At 44.9% G+C, this 24,402-nt stretch overlaps 1 protein-coding gene across 5 annotated transcripts in view; it reads left to right on the top strand.

Annotated features, from left to right (window-relative positions):
- Nucleotides 1–24,402, top strand: part of eml2 (EMAP like 2) — a 172,890-nt gene that overhangs the window by 115,258 nt on the left and 33,230 nt on the right. For all 5 annotated transcript variants that reach the window (XM_063059895.1, XM_063059894.1, XM_063059897.1 and 2 more), the window contains 4 exons: nucleotides 2,917–2,986; nucleotides 7,862–7,972; nucleotides 11,180–11,275; nucleotides 23,188–23,322. In XM_063059895.1, the coding sequence (XP_062915965.1) occupies nucleotides 2,917–2,986; nucleotides 7,862–7,972; nucleotides 11,180–11,275; nucleotides 23,188–23,322 (412 nt within the window). The remainder of the gene's footprint in view (nucleotides 1–2,916; nucleotides 2,987–7,861; nucleotides 7,973–11,179; nucleotides 11,276–23,187; nucleotides 23,323–24,402) is intronic.

The raw sequence follows: 24,402 nt of genomic DNA, 5'->3' as shown, positions 1-24,402 counted from the left end.
GTGAGTAGCCTCTCGCTCTCTGGAACTGGGGTCTCGTTCTAGTTCCTTTCACTATCATACTGATCAGCTGTACAGACAGAGTCCTCACTATGTGAGGGCTTTGTATAGGAACACCCCCCTCCTCATTTGCGACAAGGTATCAGGTAATGTTTCCAATTAATATCAGAGAATGTATGTAGTGTACATCCTGAAATTCTTACTCTTCACAGACGTCCTCGAAACAGAAAAAAAAAACTCCAAGGAATGAACGACAGGAAAAAGTTAGAAGCCCAAAGCGGTCCCATCACCCCTCCCACACACAAGCACAGCAAAGCATCGATCGTACCCCTCTTCCCCTCTCCCACCTGCCTGAGCAAAAGTATCAGGCCCCCCCCTTACCACTCGCTCTGTAAACAGTAGCAAAGCCCCCAAAGAGGCCGTGATCTAGAGCCCAGCAAAAACCACTGTTCATCTAACAGTTCGGCATCCTGCGGGCTCTCTCTCTGTCCCTCACTAACAAGGGAGAGAGAGGCATCACTCCTGCCACCGTGAGAGAGACCAACAGCTGGCAGTTTCGGTGTTATATTCCACAGTGTTGCTTTTATTTCGAGTTCCCCGACTCGAGAATCAGCAGCAAATTCTCTCTCACCATGGAGAGAGAGAGAGAGATTGCTCGAGACACTCCGCTGTCTCAGTGTTCTGATCTCCTGCGATTCTTCAGTCGGCGACAGCAGTGAGGAATTGGTGGACCACAAGGCTGCACCCTGAAGGCACACATCTTCCGGGCCGCTCCTGGAGATATTGGAATTGCTAGGCCGCTCGGCAAGCTTCGAGAGGGGGAGCCCATCGCCGATAGTGTCAGGACTGTATTCCCAATCTAATATCCTCCACTACCTCTTGATTCCTGTTAGAGTCATAGAGCACTACAGAACCGAGCAAGCCCTTCAGCCCATCTAGTCCATGACAAACTGTTACCCTGGCTAGTCCCATCAGCCCTAACCTGTACCATAGCTCTCCAAACCCCTCCCATCCATGTACTGATCCAAACTTGTCTTAAAAGTTGTAATTGAACCCACATCCACTGGCAGCTCATTCCACACTCTCACTACCCTCTGAGTGAAGAAGTTGCCCCTCTGGTTCCCCTTAAACATTTCATGTTTCACCCTTAACCTATGACCTGTAGTTCTCGTCTCACCCAACACCAGTGGAAAAAGCCTGCTCGTATTTACCCTATGTATACTCCTCGTAACTGTGCATACCTCATTCTCCTACGCTCCAGGACATAAAGTCCAAACCTACCCAACCTTTCCCCATAACTCAGGTGGTCAGGTCCCGGCAACATCCTTGTTTAAAAAAAAAACGTAGACATTTGGCTGTAATCTTTCACTCAAGTCTCATGCACTGGAAACTTCTTCTTTGTCTTAGGTCCTCAGCTCCCTGTGGAGAATAAGCCATTGATGACCTCCCGTCTCCATTGTCCAAAACCAATGGTATAGTTGGAGTTCATTAAAGTTTCTGTAATCCATTGGCATATTCAGCTTCACCAGATCTCTCTTGACCGGCCTTGCCCATTTCCACCCCTCACAACGAGGACATAGGATTGGACCTTGAGAGGCTTCCATTGGAAACGGCCACAACAAATAATTCATAGTGGCAGCTGGGCAGGACATTCTGACCATCAACAAGATAATTCACACTCAGAAAGGAAGATCGATCACTGAATGACAGGCATGCTTCCGGAAAAAAATGGAAAGAAAAGATCACTCCTGTAAAATAAAAATTAGCTACCTGCATTCTTTGTCTTAATACTATTCTGGAGTCTCTGGAGCACCACAGCCCCCGGAATGTAAATTCCTGGACATTACTATTGCAGAGGGAAACAGCATCCATCATCAGAGATCCCCACCACCCAGGCCATGATCTCTACTTGTTGCTGCCATCAGGTAGAAGGTACAGGAGACTCTGGACTAACATCACCAGGTTCAGGAACGGTTTCTACCCCTCAACCATCAGGCTCTTGAATAAAAGCAGTTAACTTCACTCAACCCATCAGTGAAATGTTTCCCACAACAAATGATCTCACTTTAAGGACTCTTTATCGCATGTTTTTGTTATTTATTGCTATTTATTTATATTTACATTTGCACAGTTTGTTGCCTTCTGCACTCTGGTTGATCTTTCATTGATCCTGTTGAAGTTACTATTCTATAGTTTTGCTGAGTATGCCCGCAAGAAAATGTATCTCAGGGTGGTATATGATGACATATATGTACCCTGATAATAAATTTTACTTTGAACTTTGAACTCCGGAGTTATAAGAAGCTGCAGGTAGTTCACAGACCAGGTCCTTGTACAATGGGTCTTGCTCCTTTCTCACGCCCTCCAGGTCTCTCTGCTATTCCCACACTCTCCATCACTTCAGCCTCTAGACACACCGACACAGTATGCTGATCCTATTCCCACTTCAGCTGCCTGTTGCCTGGACCAAAGTCTTGAAGTTTGGGCAACACAGCGAGGTGAGGAACTTCGGAAAACTTTGGGACCCTTGTAAAGATGGACCAAGGAATTTCATTTGCCTCTGTGCAAGCGAAAGATGTTCCTTGTTCCAGCTTTACAAAGCCACCCCTGCTGTTCCTCCTGGCTTTTAACAGCAGGAGATTTTAACAGCACACCAGCTAAGAGGAAGATAATGTGTCAAATGAAAACTGTGAGTGCCCTCCACCAAGATCATTCGAGCCCCTCTTAGCTGGCTGCAATGTCCTCCTCCCATTCACTGTAGACATCTCACACTGAAGGACCAGCAAATCTCGGGCAGGCCAAAGTGTATCTTTAACTGCAATGGTTTTCGAGCAGATTCGTGGATCGTGGTGTTATTTTTGAAGTGGGACACGAAGCCAGCGTGATGACTCATCTACCTCTTCCTGATCTGTTTCTCAGCCTTGCCGTTCACCCGGACAGAGTCACCATGGCAACAGGGCAGGTGACGGGAACCTCTAAAGATGGAAAGGTACGATGTGCATTCAAATTCTGCCTTAATTAGTCAAATGCAGAAGGTGAGTTTGTATTCTAATCTTCATCCACTCAGCGCCTGAAGGCAAAGATGTGTTCTGCAGTCGGTTGTAGGGTTCTTGTAGAAAGAGCAAGCACTGAGACTTTGTGTGCCAGGGTTGGTGGGTTCAAAGTGGACCAAATTTCTCCTTCTCAGTGATTCTCAAAACAAGAATAATTGATCTCCCCCCCCTCCATATATTCTCTTAATACAAGCTCCAGCTTCTAATTTAGTGTGTGTAAGACTAGAGGCAGCACTGTAGTATTGCAGGCGAAGCTCCTGCCTCACACGTCCCACTTCTAGTCCACGCTGAACCATTTAAACTGCCTACTCCCATCGATCTGCTCCCAGACCATAGCCCGCCATACCCCTCCCATCTATGTACTTATCCAAACGTTGAAATCGAGCTTGCATGCACCATTTGTGCTGGCAGCTCGTTCCACATTCTCACCAAGCTCTGGGTGAAGAAGTTTCCCCTCATGTTCCCATTAAGCTTTTCACCTTTCACCCTTAACCCATGACCTCCACTTGTAGTTCCACCTAACCTCAGCGGAAAAAGCCTGCTTGTATTTACCCTGTCTACGCCCTTCATAATTGTGTGTCTCAATTAAATCTCTCCTCAATCTTCTACATTCCGAGGAATAAACTCCTAACCTATTCAAACCTTTCCTTATAACTCAGGTGCTCCACACCCGGCAACATCCTTGTAAATTTTCTCTGTATTCTTTCAACCTTATTTACATCTTTCCTGTAGGTAGGTGACCAAAACTACACACAATACTCCAAATTAGGCCTCACCAACATCTCATACAACAACATAACATCCCATCTCCTGTACTCAGTATTTTGATTTATGAAGTGTTACGTACCCCGTAACTGGGTTGCCAAACCAGCAGAAATGGACTACTTAGTTGGAGTCTGGTTTAACAGAAATTAATAAAGTTTTATTAAAGAAATAAGTAACACAGTACTCTAATCGTAAGGATGTAAATGCAACAGGTTAGCAATGATAATACACACGTGTACACAGAACTAGGGTAATAGGAATCAACCAAGCTCTATCGCAGTCTAGGGGTAAAATGATCAGTCACAAGTGACGCAGAGTTCAGTTCAGCTTAGTACAGTTCGCAGTAATCGCTGTTGTGCCGTTGGAGAGAGAGAGAGAATATGCAAATCTGATTCAGACAGACCTTTGATGTTCTTCGCAGTTAGCTTTCGGGCGAACCCTTTTAATGTCTTCTGTGGTCACCGACTGTGACCCTTCCATTCCGAATACGACCGTTCTTCCGCGGTGAACCCGACACCCAGGCAAGGGCGGACACACACACCAGGTTCCTGCCGATCGTACCCTTTCACCCTGTGCGTCTATGGTCGGTTCCCACGACCAGACCTCCAAACTTCCACCACCTTGTGGGGGCACACCACTCTTCCAGGGTCTCGTTATCTCATGATCTCGTGGTGTGTCGTGCCTTAGTGAAGCTGTTCTTTTTATCCCCCTGCTGGGGTATCGCCTGTCCATCAAACTTCAAACAGTTCAGGTTCAAAGTAACCAGTCTGTCAATATTCTGAAATGTGTTTCTTTCTCTTTAATCTTGCTCTTCTCTCGTATTAGCATTTTGAATGTTTCTCCATTGTCTCCCTTATCTCTCTCATCAGAATCAATCTTCTGATAACTTGGTTTGTCGTCACAGAAGGCCAATGTGCCAAGAGCTCTCCTTATGACCCTATCTACCTGTGATGCCACTTTCAATGAATTATGTGCCTATATTCCCACATCCCTTTGTTCTACCACACACCTCAGTGCCTTACTGTTCACTGTGTGAGACCTACCCTGGTTGGTCCATCCAAAGTGCAGCACCTCTACAAGAAGGGTCAGAGCCGTCTCTATTTCCTGAGGAGACTGAGGCCCTTTAACATTTGCCGAACAATGCTGAGGATGTTCTATGAGTCTGTGGTGGCCAGTGCTATCATGTTTGCTGTTGTGTGCTGGGGCAGCAGGCTGAGGGTAGCAGACACCAACAGAATCAACAAACTCATTCATAAGGCCAGTGATGTTGTGGGGATGGAACTGGACTCTCTGACGGTGGTGTCTGAAAAGAGGATGCTGTCCAAGTTGCATGCCATCTTGGACAATGTCTCCCATCCACTACATAATGTACTGGGTGGGCACAGGAGTACATTCAGCCAGAGACTCATTCCACCGAGATGCTACACAAAGCGTCATAGGAAGTCATTCCTGCCTGTGGCCATCAAACTTTACAACTCCTCCCTTGGAGGGTCAGACACCCTGAGCCAATAGGCTGGTCCTGGACTTATTTCCTGGCATAATTTACATATTACTATTTAATTATTTATGGTTTTATTACTATTTAATTATTTATGGTGCAACTGTAACGAAAACCAATTTCCCCCGGGATCAATAAAGTATCACTATGACTATGACCTCGCACTTGTCTGCATTAAATTCCATCTACCGTATTTCAGCCCATTTTTCCATCTGGTCCAGATCCTGCTGCAAGCTCTGATAGTCTTCCTCACTGTCCACTACACCCCCAATCTTCCTCACTGTCATCTGCAAATTTGCTGATCCAGTTAACCACATTATCATCCAGATCATTGATACAGATTGCAAACTACAATGGACCCAGCACCGATCCCTGTGGCACACCACCAGTCACAGGCCTCCAGTCAGAGAGGCAACCCTCTACCACCACTTCTCCTGCAAAGCCAATGTCTAATCCAATTTGCTACCTCATCTTGAATGCCGAGCGACTGAACTTTCTTGACCAACCTCCCATGTGGGATCTTGTCAAATGCCTTACCAGAGTCCATGTAGACAATATCCACTGCCCTGCCTTCATCCTCTTCCCTTGTAACTTCCTCGAGAAGCTCTGTGAGCAGTTCAAGTTCAATCCTGCCCTCCAATGTGGAGGAGAAACATCAATCTTCCCAGGGATGTTGCCAGGACTTGAGGACCTGTGTTAAAGGGAAAGGTTGAATAGGTTAGGACTTTAGAGGTTGGGTGAGATGAGAACTAGGGTTCATAGGTTAAGGGCGAAAGGTGAAATATTTAAAGGGAACTTCTTCGCTCAGAGATTGGTTTGAGTGTGGAGCGAGCTGCCAGCACAACTGGTAGATGGGGGTTTGATTGCAACATTTAAGATAAGTTTGGATAGGTACGTGGATGGGCTATGGTCCAGGTGCAGGTCGATAAGACTAGGCAGAATAACAGTTCAGCATGGACTAGATGGGCCGAAGGGCCTGTTTGTGTGCTACAGTGCCCTATGACTCTAATTAAATGGGATCTTGATGGTTAGCATGGCCTAGATGGGCCGAAGGGTCTGTTTCCATGCTGTGTGACTGTGTTTACACTCCATGCTCACCTTACTTCATAGAGAAATTCCCCATGTTCATTTACAGTCTCCATTAACCTCTTGTGGTCCTGCTCCTTCCAACTGTGATGGTGCCCAGAAACTGGGGGAAGAGCTGTCGTTGATGTAGTTTGGCTGGTCGAAGAGCATCCTCTTATTGTACTCCCCAGAGGGACTCTGCATTGGAAATAGTGGACAAATATCTGCCATTGATACCTGAATGATCCATGGTTACCTTGTATGCGTATTCGGGCTTCGGAGAAGGTAGTACTAGCATTAGCTGTGACCCAGCCTATGAGAAGATTCCACGCGCACAAAGAAATACCCTTCAAGACCCCATTTTATCTCTCCCAACCTTCAGCCTGGACACACTTCACTCAAACATAGCCAGGAGGGCGTATGAGGGGGAAGCATTTTTCATCTTAACAATGTGCATTCAAACTAGAGGGAAAACGGCTTAGCAGCTAATGTCCGTAGTGAAAAGACCTCCGTCCATGACACGAACAATGAGCACAAAACAACAGCCTGTCACTCGATGTCAGCAAGGCCAAGGAGCTGACTATTGACTTCAGGAGAAGGAAACCAGAGGTCTATCTGCTTCATTGGGGGATCAGAGATGGAGAGAATCAGCAACTTTAAATCCCTCAGTGTTATTATTTCAGAGGACCTGTCCTGGGCCCACCATTTAAATGCAATTACAAACAAACACAGCAGCACCTCTACTTCCTCAGGAGCTTGTGACTTCTACAATGTTGACAAACTTCTATAGATGTGTAGTGAAGCGTATATTAACTGACTGCATCACAGCCTGGTCTGGAAACACAAATGCCTTTCGATGGAAAGTTCTATGAATAGTAGCAGGTACGGCTCAGTGCGTCACAGGTAAAGCCCTCTCAGCCGCTGAGCTTGAGCACATCTACATGGAGCGTTGTCACAGGAAGGCAGCGTCCATCATCCAGGACCCCCTCCACCCAGGACGTGCTGTCTTCTCACTGCTGCCATCAGGAAGAAGGTACAGGCGCCTTGGGACCCCCCTCACCCATCAGGCTCTTGAACCAGAGGGGATAACTTCACTCAACTTCACTCACCCCATCACTGAACTGTTCCCACAACCCATGGGCTCACTTTCAAGGACCCTTCATCTCATGCTCTCGATATTTATTGCTTACTTGCTTGTTTGTTTGTTTGTTTATTTATTTATTATTTCTTTCTTTTTGTATTTGGACAGATTTTTGTCTTCTGCACTCTAGTTGAACGCCCAAGTTGGGTGATCTTTCATTGATTCTGCTATGGTTATTATTCTATAGATTTGCTGAGTATGCCCGCAAGAAAATAAATCTCAGGGTCGTATGGTGATGTATATGTACTTTGGTAGTAAAATTTGCTTTGAACATTGAGGGCACCCTACCCCATGTAAAGTATCATCAGATTTAAAGAATGTTTCTTTTCTCCCTTCTCTCAGCAACTTCCACCTCACGTCCGTGTCTGGGACTCTGTAAGCCTTAACACACTGCACGTGATTGGATCAGGATTCTTCGATCGAGGCATTTCTTGTGTATCCTTCTCCAAATCTGTAAGTCCATTTTGGATTTTATTAGAATATCGCTTTCATTGTTGGCATCTGTGGAGTCCTTGTGGTTTAGAATAATATGGGCCAAATGCAAGAAGATGGGTCACCTTGATCAGAATGGATGAGTTAGACTGAGAGCCTGTTTACTGTCTCTCTCTCTGTCTCTCTATCTCTCTGCTTCTCTCTGTCTCTGACTTTGACTCTTTCTCCAGTTCTGAGGTCTAGTTGTAACTCAGTCTAAGAGAAGATTCCTCCTCACACAAAGAAATACCCTTCAAGACCCCTTTATTAATCTCTTGCAACCTTCGGCCTAGATACACTCCACTCAGAACTAGAGCAGCAGGTGTGTAAGTGGGGAAACATTCTTCAGCGGTGTCTAATCTTAACGATGTGCATGAAAAATGAAGACAAACCATTGGTCAATAATGTAACCTGATACTATAGCCTGATACTGTCCTGACGAAGGGTCTCGGCCTGAAACGTCGACTGTACCTCTTCCTAGAGATGCTGCTTGGCCTGCTGCGTTCACCAGCAACTTTTATGTGTGTTGCTTGAATTTCCAGCATCTGCAGAATTCCTGTTGTTTGCGGTCAATAATGTAACCTGGGCTACTTGCGACCTACGGCTATCAATCAGGGAATGGCAGAGATTTGATCACTCAGCTGGTTAATCTCATTTCATTCCAAACCGGTCACTTAGCTGTGATTGATTGTCGCGGAGTAATGCTGTTTCGACTGTAGTTGTACGGTGGCAGAGCACTATAGTATCAGGTTATATTAATGGTCTTGTAAACCTAATATTCCTGCAAGTTCAAATCCCTCCATCGATGCTGGGGAATTTAATCTTGATTAATTAACTAACGTGGAATTAGAAAGCTAGAATTTACAAGGTTATTGTTTTAAAGATCCTGTTCACTAACACTCTAAGGGAAGGAAGTCTGTTGCTGTTTTCCCGTTGGACAGGAATGACTTTTAAATACAGTTGATTCCAGTTAACTCGGGCACATTGGGACTAGTACATTTTATCCCAATTAAGCGGCAGACCCATTTAGCCAGAGTTTCATGGAAATAGTTAAAAGAGTATAAAAAGACAAACTGAGTAATAATTTATGTATTTAAATGAAATACTGAACAAATTAAAGGCATACGTTGGTCTTACGAGACCATGGATCTGTGCCTGGAAAGTCTTCACTCTCCAGGACGCAGGCCTGGGCAAGGTTGTATGGAAGACCGGCAGTTGCCCATGCTGCAAGTCTCCCCTCTCCACGACACCAATGTTGTCCAAGGGAAGGGCATTAGGACCCATACAGCTTGGCACCGGTGTCGTCACAGAGCAACGTGTGATTAAGTGCCTTGCTCAAGGACACAACACGCTGCCTCGGCTGGGGCTCGAACTCACAACCTTCAGGTCGCTAGTCCAATGCCTTAACCACTTGGCCACGTGCCCACACTGAACAAATTAGAACACTACTAAAACCCCTACAGTAATATAAAACTGTGTATTAGTTCCTAATAGTTATCGATGAAGGATTCACCCAGTGTACACTGCCAGATTCTCTTGATTGACTGTAAATGAACAAAATCAGTGTAGATAATGGACAACCTTCATACAATGCCTTAAGGCTTTTGCACAGTTCTGTAGTTGTCATATTTGTATTATATTGTATTTGACAACGTGGAACGGAGAGCAAGTTTGTAGATCTGGCGGGAGCAAATGATGTTGGGAATGGCGAGGGTGGAGTGCCGCGGGAGGGGTGTGGGACAGGTGGCAGAGAAGGAGTGCCAGGGGTAGGAGGAGGTGTCGTGGGTACAGACACACCCAGACCTGAGACACCAGGCAAGGTCACTTGATTCCAAACAGTTGGTTTATTGATCATTACAGAATGTCTCTCTGGTGCTTCCCTCTCCCTTCCCCTTTTCCCAACCATGATTCCCCTCTCCCTGCCCCCTTCCCACTCTCAGTCCACAATAGCGACCCAGATCAGAATCAGGTTTATCATCACTCACATGTTTGGCACAGTACAAATGGCAGAACTAGTTTCCTCCCTCTACCCACCTCTAGTAATTGTTCTTCTCCATCTTGTGTGCTTTTGATGTCATTCATCACGTCGTGTGGAGGTGTGGTTTCAATATTGAGAGATACTTTGCGACATAATCAACATGGAGAAGGCAGTAAAAACAGGGCCCAGTCATCAACCAGCGATGCCTCTATTGAAATGGTCAAAGCAGCAAGGGCGTTCGGAGATGGACTATAAATGGTTGATGAATGAAAGGTCAGATGTCAAAGGCGAGGTCAACACCGGATAACAATTTTTTTTGGGAAGTTGCTTCCTCAGAAATCTTTTTTATCTGTGTGGACCGCTTGAAGCTGAACACGAATAGAATTTGAGACTACTTGTATCACATAGGAATTTGGAGAATCAAGAAATTAACTTCTATTGAATATAATGCGTTTACTTGCATAACAGTGCTGACACTTCACAATAGTTCAATTGTTTTGTTGATGATTTTCATTTGTACTCAGTATCTGAGGCTTCTCACTTAAGTGTCCAACAATAATCAGCCAGCATTGATGGATTCCAGTTGCCCTGATACCGTTTCTCCATGACCTTTCACCGTGCTCGTCACTGACAGCGCCAAGGTTTGCAGGGAATGGGAATGTAGGAAATGAATCTTTAGTGGCAGGTTGCACTTCATGGTTTTGTATGCTTGAAGCATGTTGTCAACTAGCTGCACGCAGTTTCGTGCTCTGTAGTTGCCAACAAAATTCTCAACAATATCCTGAATCCCTGCCATGAGATTTTCTCCAGTCCCAAGATCACCCCCTTCTCAAGGGCAACTAGGGATGGGCAATAAATGCTAGCTCAGCCGGCAGGGCCCACATTCCGTAAATAAATAAATTTTTAAACATTGCCTGTCATTGATGACCTGTTTGATTTGTGGACCAACAAGAATGCCCTCCTTAATCTTGGCATCAGATATTCTGACTTAAAATATGAATTGAAATAACAAATATAGGTGATTTTTTTTTTTAAAATGACTCGTGATAGGGAAATTTCAAAGTGGTTTTCATGATCAGCAGCCTCAAATCCATATGATTCACCCAAAAGTATTCAGGAAGCGAATTTTTGTGGTTAAACCCAGTGTTGTTAATGTGTTACCGGTACATTTGTTGAGCCTCGTGTAACTGACAATTTGATTCATTTAAAAGAATGGAGGAGCTCACCTGTGTGCTGTGGATGACTCAAATGAACACATACTCTCCGTGTGGGACTGGCAGAAGGAGGGAAAGCTGGCTGAAGTGAAGGTAAGATGATTATTGAACATAGAACGTGGAACATTACAGTACAGCCCGTGATGTGCGGACTTTATAGCCAACTTGAAGATCAATCGAACACTTCCCTCACACGTAGCCCTCCATTAAGGACAGGGGGAGGAAGGGGTGGCACTGTAGTGTAGTGGGCAGCACAACGCTTTACAGTATTAGCAACCTGGGTTCAATTCCCGCCGCTGTCTGTAAGGAGTTTGTATGTTCTCCCCCCCATGACTGAGTGGGTTTCTTCTGGGTGTCCCGGTTTCCTCCCAAAGACGTCTCGGTTGGTAGGTTCATTGGTCATTGTAAGTTGTCCCGTGATTAGGCTACGATTAATTTGAGGGTTGCTTGGTAACGCGACTCAAACGGCTGGAAGGGCCTGTTTCGCACTGTATCTCAATAAATAAAACAATAAAGTTTTCTATCTCCTATGTACCTATCTAAGTGTATTAGCCTCTATTACCACCCCTGGCAGTGCTTTCCTTGCATCCACCACTCTCTGTGTAAAGAGATTAACTCCAACATCCCACTCACCATACCTTTTCCCCCAATTACATTAAAGTTATGTACCTTGTATCAGCCATTTCTGCCCCGGAGTATCAACTGTCTCTGGCTGTCAACTCGATCAGTGCCTTTTGTCATCTTGTTCACCTCCATCAAATCTCCCCTCATCCTCTCTTGCTCCAATAAGAAGAGCCCTAGCTCACTCAACCTATCCTACAGAAAGTAGTGGACACGGTCCAGTCCATCATAGGTAAAGCCCTCCCCACCATCGAGCACATCTACACGGAGCGTTGTTGCAGGAAAGCAGCATGCATCATCAAAGAACCCCTCCACCCAGGACACATTCTCTCCTAGCTGCTGCATCAGGAAGAAGGTACAGGAGCCTCAGGACTCACAACACCAGAGTCAGGAACAGTTACTACCCCTCAACCATCAGGCTCCTGAACGAAAGGGGATAACTACACTCAACTTATCCCATCACTGAACTGTTCCCACAACCAGTGGACTCACTTTCAAGGACTCTTCTCGACATTTATTGCTTTTTTTTACACAGCGCAAGCTGGTAAAGCCTGAGGTATGGGCATAGCCAGCACACTCATTTCTCAATGAACTTTTGAACTATTCTAGTGGTGTTGAGCATTGTGGCTTTCTGGAGATTTACAAAGATATTACTGTGTAGCCCTAATTGTTTAATGCTATTGTGTAGTGACTTTGGGATGATACCAGTTGTAGATATTACTATTGGGACAATGCATACCCTGTTCATGTTCCATAGCCTTTCAATTTCCTCTTTTAATTCAGCATATTTCTGGTGTTTTTCACTTATTGATTTCTGTGAGTTATATGTGTTTGGAATGGACATATCTATTAAGTAAGATGTTCTTGCTTGTTTATCCTTTATTATTATATCCGCATAGTTATTATGGATTGTCCTCTCTGTTATAACTGATCTGTTATAATATAATTTGTGGTTTAAAAAAAAACTCTGACTCTAAAACTGGATCAGGATTGTATTTATAGTAAGGTGCAGTTTCTTTTATGAGTTTGTCTTTTAAAGTAAGGTTTTGCTGAATGATGTTTGCCACTTGATTGTGCCTATGTAAGTAATCAGATTGAGTTAAACTGCTACAGGATCCTGTAATTTTTTCTGGTTTCTCTTGGCATTTTCTATATTTATTGTCTTGAATTTATTGGTCTTATATTATGCATCTTTAATAATTTTTTTAATGTTAACCACCTGGTCCTGTATTGCCGCAAGGAACCGTTCTGTTTCAGGAAAGACATCTCCAGCTCTGAGCCAGGCATTCATCTAGTCTGCTCAGATCATGGGGATGTCTTCCGTGGAGGATCATGCTCTTCCGTTGGTTAACTTTTTCATCAATAGTGATAATGTCTTCAGTTTTCTGGGTGGTGCTCTCATTTAAGTTTAGTGGTGTGTACTTCTTATCAGAATTGCATACGCTTGCATGGAATGCTGATTCCTGTTTCCTTTGATGAAAACAGGTCGTTAGAAGGTTGTATCTGACTGTTATGTAGATTTTTAATGTCTGTTATTCCTCTTCCCCCTTCTGTCCTCAGTAGTGTTAACCTAAGCACATTTGAGTGTACATAGTGTTTTGTGAAAATTGTCACTTCAGTTCTTTTTTTTTGTCAATTTTCCAGACCAGTTTTGGACCAAGATATTATGCCAAAAGAAAACATTAAAATGGGTATAGCGAAAGTGTCTATTACTTTTGTTATATTTTAACTGTTGAGTTCTGTTTTTCAGATTTTCTTAAGCCTTGAAGTAAATTCTGTCGAAAGGTTTTCCTCTATCACACTATGATATATTTTCTTTGCTTGTTGGTATCTCTGATACATATGTGTTTCATGTTCATCGATCGGTTGTATTGTATCCTGCTGATCTGTTTTGTGTTCAATTAGCTCCACTGCACCTTTCTTTGATATTATTATTGTTATTATTATTATTCCTATTTTCCTTTCTTTTTGTATTTATGCAATTTGTTGTCTTTTGCATACTGGATGTCCACACTGTTAGAACATAGAACATAGAAATCTACAGCACATTACAGGCCCTTCGGCCCACCATGCTGTGCTGACCATGTGACCTACTCTAGATGTGCCTCACATTTCCCTACCGCATAGCCCTCTATTTTTCTAAGCTCCATGTATCTATCTCAGTGTCTCTTAAAAGACCCTATTGTATCCACCTCTACCACCGTCACTGGCAGTGCATTCCACGCACCCACCACTCTCTGTGTGAAAAACTTACCCCTGACATCCCCTCGGTACCTATTTCCAAACACCTTTAAACTGTGCCCCCTTGTTTTAGCCATTTCAGCCCTGGGAAAAAGCCTCTGGCTATCTATACGATCAGTGCCTCTCATCATCTTGTACACCTCTATCAGGTCACCTCTCACCCTCCACCGCTCCAAGGAGAAAAGGCCGAGTTCACTCAACCTATTCTCATAAGGTACACTCTGTTGCTGCAGTCTTTCATTGATTCAATTATGGTTACTGAATTTATCAAGTATGCCCACAAGAAAATGAATCTCAGGGGTGTACAGTATATGGCAACATACATGTACGTTGACAAAAAATTAACTTTGAACTTTGAACTCAAGACAGGCTCTCTAATCCAGGCTGTTAATCTCTTCTGCATCCTCTCTAAAGCTTCCACGTCAATCACATACAGTAATTCTCATCGAATTCATCTGTCCGGGATCAGCTTCTCCCAGCTAGGGAGATGACCCATTTTCTCAGTGCCTGAGGTGCCCCAAAGCTCATTACTGTTGGGGTGGAGGATGTGGGACAGCTGGTCGACGCTCCGTAAGTTTGCGGATGCCACGCCGTCCTGAGCCCAACGTGTCGATGCAGTGACAAGGAAGCAGCAAAAGTGACTATATTTCATTAGGAGTTTGAGGAGATTTTGTATGTCACCAGAGACACTTGCAAGTTTCTACAGATGTGCCATGGAGAGCATTCTGACTGGCTGCATCACCGTCTGGTAACTTGGGGGAAGGGGGCACTGCACTGGATCGAAATGAGCTGCAGAAAGTTGTGAACTCAGCCAGCTCCATCATGGGCTCTAGCCCCTCCAGCATCCAGGACATCTTCAAGGAGCAATGCCTCAAAAAATTAAGGACCCCCATCACCCAGGACGTGCCCTCTTATCGCTACCATCCGGAAAGAGGTACAGGGGCCTGAAGGCAGACTATCAACAATTCAGAAACAGTTTCTTCCCCTCTGTCATCCAATTTTTGAATGGACTTTGAATCCATAAACACCACCTCACAACCTGTTTTTCTCTTTTCTCACTATTTATTTAATTTAGCTTTTAAAATATATATATGTTCAAAGTCTGCCCCGAGCCTTGTGGCCCATCAGGCCGGTGCTTATGCTGGTTCCAGTGGTGTGAAGCAACTGAGAGTACAAGACTTCCCCCCGGATAAGATGCCAGTCTATCGCGAGGTTAACCCCCAGCATTTGCTGGTACCCATTTTCAGCTGGGTGGACTGGAGCAGTGTGTGATTAAGTGCCTTGCTCAAGGACACAACACGCTGCCTCGGCCGAGGCTCGAACCCACGACCTTCAGATTGTGAGCCCAATGCCCTAACCATTTGGTCATGTGTCACACTTAAAATATATATCTAGACAACCAGGACACAATAACCACAATCAATCCTGGCTGACGGAGGCCTCTGACATTGCAGTACATTGCATTCCATAATAATAACTGTAATTTATACTTTATATATATACTTTACTGTAAATTACAGTTATTATTATGGAATGCAATGTACTGCAATGTCAGAGGCCTCCGTCAGCCAGGATTGATTGTGGTTATTGTGTCCTGGTTGTCTAGCTACACAAGTGGTGGGCAGTATGATATGGAGAGCAAGCTGTTGCCCATGTATCAGGCTCCCCCTTTCCACACATCTGATGAACCCAAAGGAACGGCAGAGACCGACACAGTTTGTCAGCATCGCAGGAGTCGCCAGTGGGCATTGAACTCGATGTAGGACTGCCCTAGGGACTGAAGCTCCAGATTTTTCCCTCGGCGTTTCTCCCAAAGCCACTCCCATGAGTGGATATGGCCGCAAGGCAGCGGAGGCTTGAGATCCGAGTATTCCTTCTCCTAGATGAGCTGCCAACCATGGCTGACAAGCCCCACCTGCCCAAAGCGACTGGTTTTAAGGCGCCAGTAACCCATCTTCGCCCCTTCTCCTGTCAGTAGGAACAGTTCCACCGGGCTCAGTAGCTAAGCCACACATGAAGGCCAGGAGCTGGATTGGTTGTCAGAGGCTACTTCAGACGCACACCATTGGGAGTATTTAATAGATAGTGGGAACTCATCCTGTCTACCACCACTGACTATAACAACCTTAAGGAACCGATGTACTGCGGCCGCACAACAACAAATTTCATGACATGTGCCACTGATATGAAACCTAGTTCTGATTCTGATGTGGTGAAATTTGGAGTTCTGTGTAGTAACAAAGAAAGGTACAGTGGTCTTATTCAGTTTTATCTTATTCAGGCCTTCAGAGGATATGGCAAAAAGGCAGGTGTATGGGTTGAGTGGAATCAGTCAGGATGGAATGATGGAGCAGACTCGATGGGCTGAATGCTTTGGACGGAAGAAGTTGGCACTGCATCGTCAAGAAGTCAATCCCAGCTATCGAGGAGAAAAGGCAGAAGAAATATGAAGCAGGTCATGAACGCAGACATTCGGTGCTAGACCAGTCAAATCACAAATGCAACCGATGTGGGAGACAGTGTCGATCCAATGCTGGTCTTGTGGCCCATAAACGTGCCTGCAGAGACTAAACTCTCAGCACAGTCAGCATCGAAATCGGTGGACAGCCAAAGAAGGAGTTCTATTGGAATAGAAAGGCATTTCTACATTGTTGGTGGTCTTAAGTAATTTTCTAAGGCAGAAGAAGCAGTCAGCTGAAAGCAGCACAAGACATGTTGGTGCATCCAATGGTGCTGAGCTCATGCAATGTTTCTCATCTGAAGATGTGGCCAAAGGTCTACAGAATCTTGATCTTGGGCAGGACCTCCCTCCTGTACAGAGCAAAGGTGTCAGTAATGATGGGACCTCAATATTGAGACCTCTACTTTCCAGGTCGCTGACACCGAAATACCCTTTACGCATCGTGGTGTGCTTTCCACTATTGATAACCTACTGACCCTATTGGATTTCCTGTTTCAATATCCACGGCTGCTTCATGTTGACCTCGGTCACTTGTGGATGGGATGTCCCACTCCCTAAAGAGAAACACAAGAGTGGCAACAATAGTGTTCTCCCCTTCATGATCTTAACGGTTTGAAGATTCCAAGAACCTACACAACAGTTCCGCTATCTGCAACCCAAATGGAAGAGGTCTGCATCTTCTGTGATGTGTCAACTAAAGCAGTTGCTGCTTTTGCAAGCCTGAAGGTCACAGACACTGCTGGATATAGTGAAGTTGGATTCATCCCAGCCAAGGCAAAGCTTGCTCCCAAATCAGATCTCACCATACCAGGACCTGAACTTGGTACTGTTGTTCTAGCAGTTCAGATGGCAGAGATGACAACCGAAGAGCTGGACACAGAACTAGATGATGTCAAGTTCTTTACCAACAGCAAGGTTGTGCTCAGTTATATATTTAATGAAACAAGGAGATTCTATGTTGACGTACATAAAAGGATCCAACATATCAGTTGATCAGCCCAGAAGAGCCAATGGAACTAAGTTCCTACTGATCTCAACCTAGCTGATCATTGCCACAAGAGGACTACTCAGCTCACCCTCCACTCATGGTTAACCGGCCCAGCATTTAGTGCAGATCCCCAACAGGAACATCATCAAGGCTGGCATTTCGGAAGAGAGAATGGTTAAAGACTGTGTAGAAAGACTGTTTTCAAGGCCAGTCTCTGAGAGTGTCCTTCTGTTGCCAAAGACCTAGTGAAATGATCATTTGACTTTTAGTTTCTGTAATTAAGTTTGACATCCTCTGGGATGCCAGGCAGGGCAGTTAAATTTTGTATGCTGCCTGCTTTGTATGAACATCACTTCCTGTACGAAAGCTGTTTTTATATCATTTCCTGTGTGGGTAATTTTGATTCAAAGTTCAAAGAGAATTTATTATTAAAGTAGAAATATGTCACCATACACAACCCCAAGATTCATTTTCTTGAGGACATACTCTATAAATTTATAGAGTAATAACCATGACAGAATCAATGAAAGACCGCCCAACCAGATTGCAGAAGATAACAAATTGAGCAAATAGAAAAAGAGAGACATAATAATAATAAATAAATAAGCAATAAATATCGAGGACATGAAATGAAGAGTCAGAATGAGATTTAATATCACTGGCGTATGTCGTGAAATTTGTTCATTTCAAGAGTTCTTGAAAGCGTGTCCATTGGCTGTGGGAACATCTCAATGATGGGGCAAGTGAAGTTATCCCCTTTGGTTCAAGAACCTGGTAGTTGAGGGGTAGTAACTATTCCTGAACCTGGTGGTGTGAGTCCTGAGGCTCCTGTACCTTCCTGAGGGCACCAGCGAGAAGAGAGCATGTCCTCGGTGGTGGGGGTCCCTGATGATGGGCCCTGCTCTCCTGTGACAGCGCTCTGGTGGGGAGGGCTTTACCTGTGATGGACTGGGCCGTATTCAGTACTTTTTGTAGGAATTTCCATTCAAAGGCATTGGTGTTTGTACACCAGGGTGTGATGCAGCCAGTCAGTATACTCTCCACTACACATCTATAGGGATTTGTCGAAGTTTTAGATGTCACATGAATCTTAGCAAACTCCTAAGGGCAGTGTGATCATAAGACCATAAGACCATAAGACAAAGGAGCAGAAGTCGACCATTCGACCCATCGAGTCTGCTCCGCCATTTTATCATGAGCTGATCCATTCTCCCATTTAGTCCTACTCTCCTGCCATCTCACCATAACCTTTGATGCCCTGGCTACTCAGATACCTATCAATCTCTGCCTTAAATACACCCAATGACTTGACCTCCACTGCTGCCCATGGCAACAAATTCCATAGATTCACCACCCTCTGACTAAAAAAATTTCTTCGCATTTCTGTTCTGAATGGGCGCCCTTCAATTCTTAAGTCATGCCCTCTCGTACTAGACTCCCCCATCATGGGAAACAACTTTGCCACATCCACTCTGTCCATGCCTTTCAACATTCGAAATGTTTCTATGAGGTCTTCCCTCATTCTTCTAAACTCCAAGGAATACAGTCCAAGAACGGACAAACATTCCTCATATGTTAACCCTCTCATTCCCGGAATCATTCTAGTGAATCTTCTCTGTACCCTCTCCAACGACAGATATTTGAAAGGAGTAGCTGATGTTTATTTTTGTGGTATATACTGAAGCCCCTGGGACATGGGCTGCCGACAGCAACTCGCCAGAGTATTCTGCTCTGAGCCAGTCTTTCTAGTTGTCGACAGGTGTAGCCTGTCTAGAGATCTTTCCTCTCCAAGGATGGGGCCTTTGGAGCTTCTGTTGGCATCTCTGTAGCTCTGAGCTTTCCTGGGATGAGGTTGGTAGGCCCGTACCCAACCCTCCTCCTTTCCCAGCCGGGCCTGATGAAATTTGTGGAATTTATGTTAAGTTTCTTAACTTCTGTTTGCCTAGTTTGTAAAATACATTGGTGCTGGTGTAATGAGCTAATATTCATTGTATTTATTTATTTATTGGTTCATTTATTTATAGTGATAAGTGGCATTGATCGTGTGGATAGCCAGAGGCTTTTTCCCAGGGGGCACGAGGGGCTAACACGAGGGGCATAGTTTTAAGGTGCTTGGAAGTAGGTACAAGGGGGATGTCAGAGGCAGGTTTTTCACACAGAGAGTGGTGAGTGTGTGGAATGCACTGCCGGCGATGGTGGTGGAGGGGGATACAATAGGATTTTTTAAGAGACTCTTAGATAGGTACATGGAGCTTAGAAGAATAGAGGGCTATGTGGTAGGGAAATTCTAGGCAGTTTCTAGAGTAGGTTACATGGTCAGCACAACATTGTGGGCCGAAAGGCCTGTAATGTATTGTAGATGTCTATTCTATTTACTAATTGGGATACAGCGTGGAATAGGCCCTTCCGGCCCTTCAAACCGTGCTGCCCAACAGTGCCCTGACTTAACCCTAGCCTAATCACAGGACAATTTATAATGACCAACTAACTTAACAACTGGTATGTCTTTGGACTGTGGGAGGAAACCAGAGCACCCGGAGGAAACCCACGCAGAAACGGAGAATGTACAAACTCCTTACAGGCAGTGGTGGGAATTGAACCCGGGTTGCCGGTACTCTAAAGTGTTGTGCTAACCTCTGTGCCACTGTACCACCCATTTACACCCTGGGTGTGCGTACTATGACAATAGGTGAACAGAAAACAATGGAAAAGCTTGGGTTCACTTATATAGATTTACGAGGGGTGGTTGATATGTTTGTGGCCTAAGGTAGAAGGAGTCAATTTTAGAAAGCCTAGCAGATTATTTTTCAACATAGTCCCATCCTACATTGACACACTTAGTCCAGCGGTCATGGAGCATACAGATCCCTTCGTTGTAGAAGTTGGCGTCTTGGACCTCCAGAAGTGGTCCACAGCAGAGGTGATTGATAAGTTTGTGGCCTAAGATAGAAGGAGATGAGTTATTAACTTCAAACTTTCTGCATTATCACTCAAAGAGCTGAACTGCACGTGCATGTAACGAGAGCGTCTTGGACCTCCAGGTGGGCCACAGCAGGGATGATTGATGAGTTCGTGGGCTAAGGTAGAAGGAGATGAGTTATACATCTCTCGTTACATGCACGTGTAGTTCAACTCTTTGAGTGAAAATGCAGAAAGTTTGAAGTTAATAACTCATCTCCTTCTACCTTAGGTCACGAACTTATCAATCACCCCTGCTGTGGACCACTTCTGGAGGTCCAAGACGCCGACTTCTACAAAGAAGGGATCCGTATGCTCCACGACCGCTGGACTAAGTGTGTAAATGTAGAAAAAATAAATGTGCCAGGTTTTCTAAAATTGACTCTGTCTATCTTAGGCCACGAACTTATCAATCACCCCTCGTAATAGTCAAAGTTGGTTTGTTCATTATGTGCTGTGTCGTATGACATGGGCGTTCATGGTCTTTCTGTGACCATGGTTGTTCTTGGCAAATTTTTCTACCCAAGTGGTTTGCCATTGGCTTTGTCTAGGCAGTGTCTTTACAAGACGGGTGACCCCAGCCATTATCAATACTCTTCAGAGATTGTCTGCCTGGTGTCAGTGGTCACGTAACCAGGACTTGTGATCTGCACCGGCTGCTCATACAACCGTCCACCACCTGTTTCCATGGCTTCACATGACCCTGATTAGGGGGCTAAGCAGGTGCTACACCTTGCCCAAGGGTGACCTGCAGGCTAGCACCTTGCATTACTTTGGTAGAGACATACCTCCACCTTGCCTCCCTGAAGAAGTGGGTATGATGGCCACGTGATGAACCCTATGCTGAATGATTTCTGTTCATCGGCGGGTGAACCCACCATGATCCCAGTGACTGGTTGTGGTCATTCCTAACAGAGCAGTTTCTTGAAAGCTCAGTCAAAAGAAAACAATTGGAAATTCCTTTTAACTCTCTCCTGCAGTGAAAAACCACAACTGGGTCCGACAGTTGGAGCTAGAGAGAGACCATTCAGTCCCTCAAACCTTGCTGCTATTCAGTGAAGCTAAGGGTAATCTCTCAGGCAGTCCCTCTGTTCCCACTCCAATGCAACACAGACAAAATACCGGAGGAACTCAGCAAGTCAGGCAGCATGTGTGGAGGGGAATAAACGGTCGACCCTTCATCAGGACTGGAAAGGAAGAGAGAAGAAGCCAGGATAAGGATGAGGGAGGAAGGGAAGGAGTATACGTTGGCAGGTGATAGGTCAGACCAGATGAGGGGGAATAGGAGGATAGTGGGAGGGTGGGGCGGGGGGAATGAAGTGAGAAGCTGGGGAAAGAGAAGGAGGAGGGGCACCAGATGGAGAGGATAGGCAGGTGAGGAGAAGAGAAAGAGTGAGAGAGGAGACAGAATGGGCAATGCAAAACAGAGAAGAGAGAGGGGGAGAAATTACCAGTAGTTGGAGAACTCGATGCTCATGCCATCAGGGGTTGCTCCTCCAACCTGGGAGTGGCTTAGAGGACACCGTGGACTGACATGCTGGAACAGGAATGGAAAGCAGACTTAAAATGGGTGGCCTGCTCCAGTTTGTTTGGCCCTAAGATGACTAAAGAGGGTAATAGGCGAACTGCAGACCTTTGTGCAGATGGGTCAGGAGATGTCAGATGAGATGGGAGGATGGATGGTGTGTGAGGTGGTCCTCTGCCTCTGCCGTTCTAACTCACCACTGCTCCAGATCCTTTGTTGATCTGGCCTGAACAGATCTATGTTTATATATTGTTACAAACATAAATATTAGTTTTATTTGTCACATGTAAACAACTGTGAAAAGTGACGTCTGCATCCCAGATGTGCTGGGGGCAGCCTGCGAGTGTCGCCATGCTTCTGGCGCCAACGTTGCCCACAACTGGGTAACGCCAACTCGTACGTCTGTTTGAAACGTGCGAGGAAACCAGAGCAGCTGGAGAAAACCCATGCAATCACGAGGAGAACGCACCAGGCATCGGCGGGAATTGAACCGCCAAGCGCTGATTTCTGGCGCTGTAAAGTGTTACGCTAATGGGCATGTTTTAGCTTGCATCAACCAATGGTTATGGGAGCAGATTTCACACCCATCACCCAGGACATGTCGTCTTATTGAAACCACCAGGGAGGAGATACAGGTGCCTGAAGGCACACACTCAGTGATTCAGGAACAGTTTCTTTCCTTCTGCCAACCGATTTCTGAATGGACTTGAATCCATGAACATGATCTCAACAGTTTATTTGCACTACTTGTTAATATATATTACAATGTACCTCTACTGCAAAAACAACTAATTTCTTGACAGATGCCAGTGATATTAATTCTGATTCTGATTATTTCTAATTTTCACTCCTTCCAGGCTTTGTGTGGAAAAATAGTTCTAAAATTTGTCCTGTTGAAAACCCCGATAAACCTCTCAGCCCAAAACGTCCACTGTTCATCCTTCTCCATAGCTGCTGCCTGACCTGCTGAGTTCCTTCAGCATTTTGTGTGTGTTGCTCTGGATTTCCAGCATCTGCAGAATTTCTCGTGTTTATGGTCTTAAAAGTTACTGTGAATAACACAACCCATTGTATGTGGGTGTGTGTTATAAACTGGGGTCGTAATCAGATCAGCTGAATGCATAGATTCCCGGTTTGTATTGATGTAAAGAGTATGGGGGGCACTGCATTGAGGCGTCTCTCTGAACCTGGTCTGTTTTACCTTCTTTCAGTGTTCCAATGAATCCGTGCTGGCGACAAGCTTCCACCCAACTGAAGCCAATCTCATTATCACTTGTGGAAAATCCCATATTCTCTTCTGGACAATGGAAGGCAACACTCTCTCCAAGAAGCAGGGCATTTATGAGGTGAACGTTGCTGGTTTTACAGGAAAAAACATTGTTGGTTTTTCAGGAGTAGCTGGGCCGAGGAAATTCAAGTTTAATTGGTCCAATGGTTTGATTAACTATCAGAGAACGTATCCAGTGTACAACCTGGAATTCTTACTCTTCACAGACATCCACAAAACAAAAAAGAAAGAATGAATGACAGAAAACATTAGAGTCCCAAACTCCCTCCCCTTTCGCAAGCACAAGCAGCAGCAAGATCATTACTCCCCCCCCCAATGCAAGCAAAACCCCCAGAGACCATGGTCTAGAGTCCATCAAAAACTATTGTCCATCCCAACACTTCGGCATCTCAGACAGGCTCTCTCACATGAACGAGGGAGAGAAAGATATTGCAACAAGAGTGGGAGAGTAGCAAATGGAACAGTTTGCTGGCTTTTCAGGAGACGGCTGGGCTGAGGAGTGATTGCTGTACACTCTCATTCAATTGTTTTTCAACCCTACTTGTGGATACAGTCAAACAAAACAATGTTCCTCTGGGGTCAAGGTACAAAACACAGAACCAACAGTCACACACAGCACAAGGCACACATAGTTATGCTCGCAAAAAAATTAAGGCTAATAATATAGCCCAAGTCCAAGAATGTCCTGGTCAGGAGATTGATGGTACATGGATATTGTCTTCAAGCCACGTTTCTACAAGGTCTGTCCGCAGACTCTGACTTGGGTTGGGTGGATCCTACGAAGCTTGCTGTAGGTAAATCCTTACAATGTAGGAGCAGAATTAGGCCATTTGCCCTACTGGTGCCATAATTATGCCATAATTCAAGCATGGCTGATTATTTGTTAATCCACGTAACTCTTAATCTCCCTCCCAATCAGGAAACTATCAATCTCTACCTTAAATACACTCAATGACTTGTGAATTCCACAAATTCAACACATTCTGGTTGAAGAGATTTCTCCTCATAATCCCTGGAATGGTAGATTTGAGATGAGGAACATCCTCGACCTGACCTCGATGGAGTTTAAAGGCCTGAATATAGAGTGGATATGGAGAGGATGTTCCCACTAACAGGAGAGTCTGAGATCTGAGGGCAC

The sequence above is a fragment of the Mobula hypostoma genome, chromosome 10 (assembly GCF_963921235.1).
Source record: "Mobula hypostoma chromosome 10, sMobHyp1.1, whole genome shotgun sequence".
Classification (NCBI taxonomy): Eukaryota; Metazoa; Chordata; class Chondrichthyes; order Myliobatiformes; family Myliobatidae; genus Mobula; species Mobula hypostoma.
The sequence above is the reverse complement of the archived record's forward strand: the minus strand, read 5'-3'. Positions and strand labels throughout refer to the sequence as shown.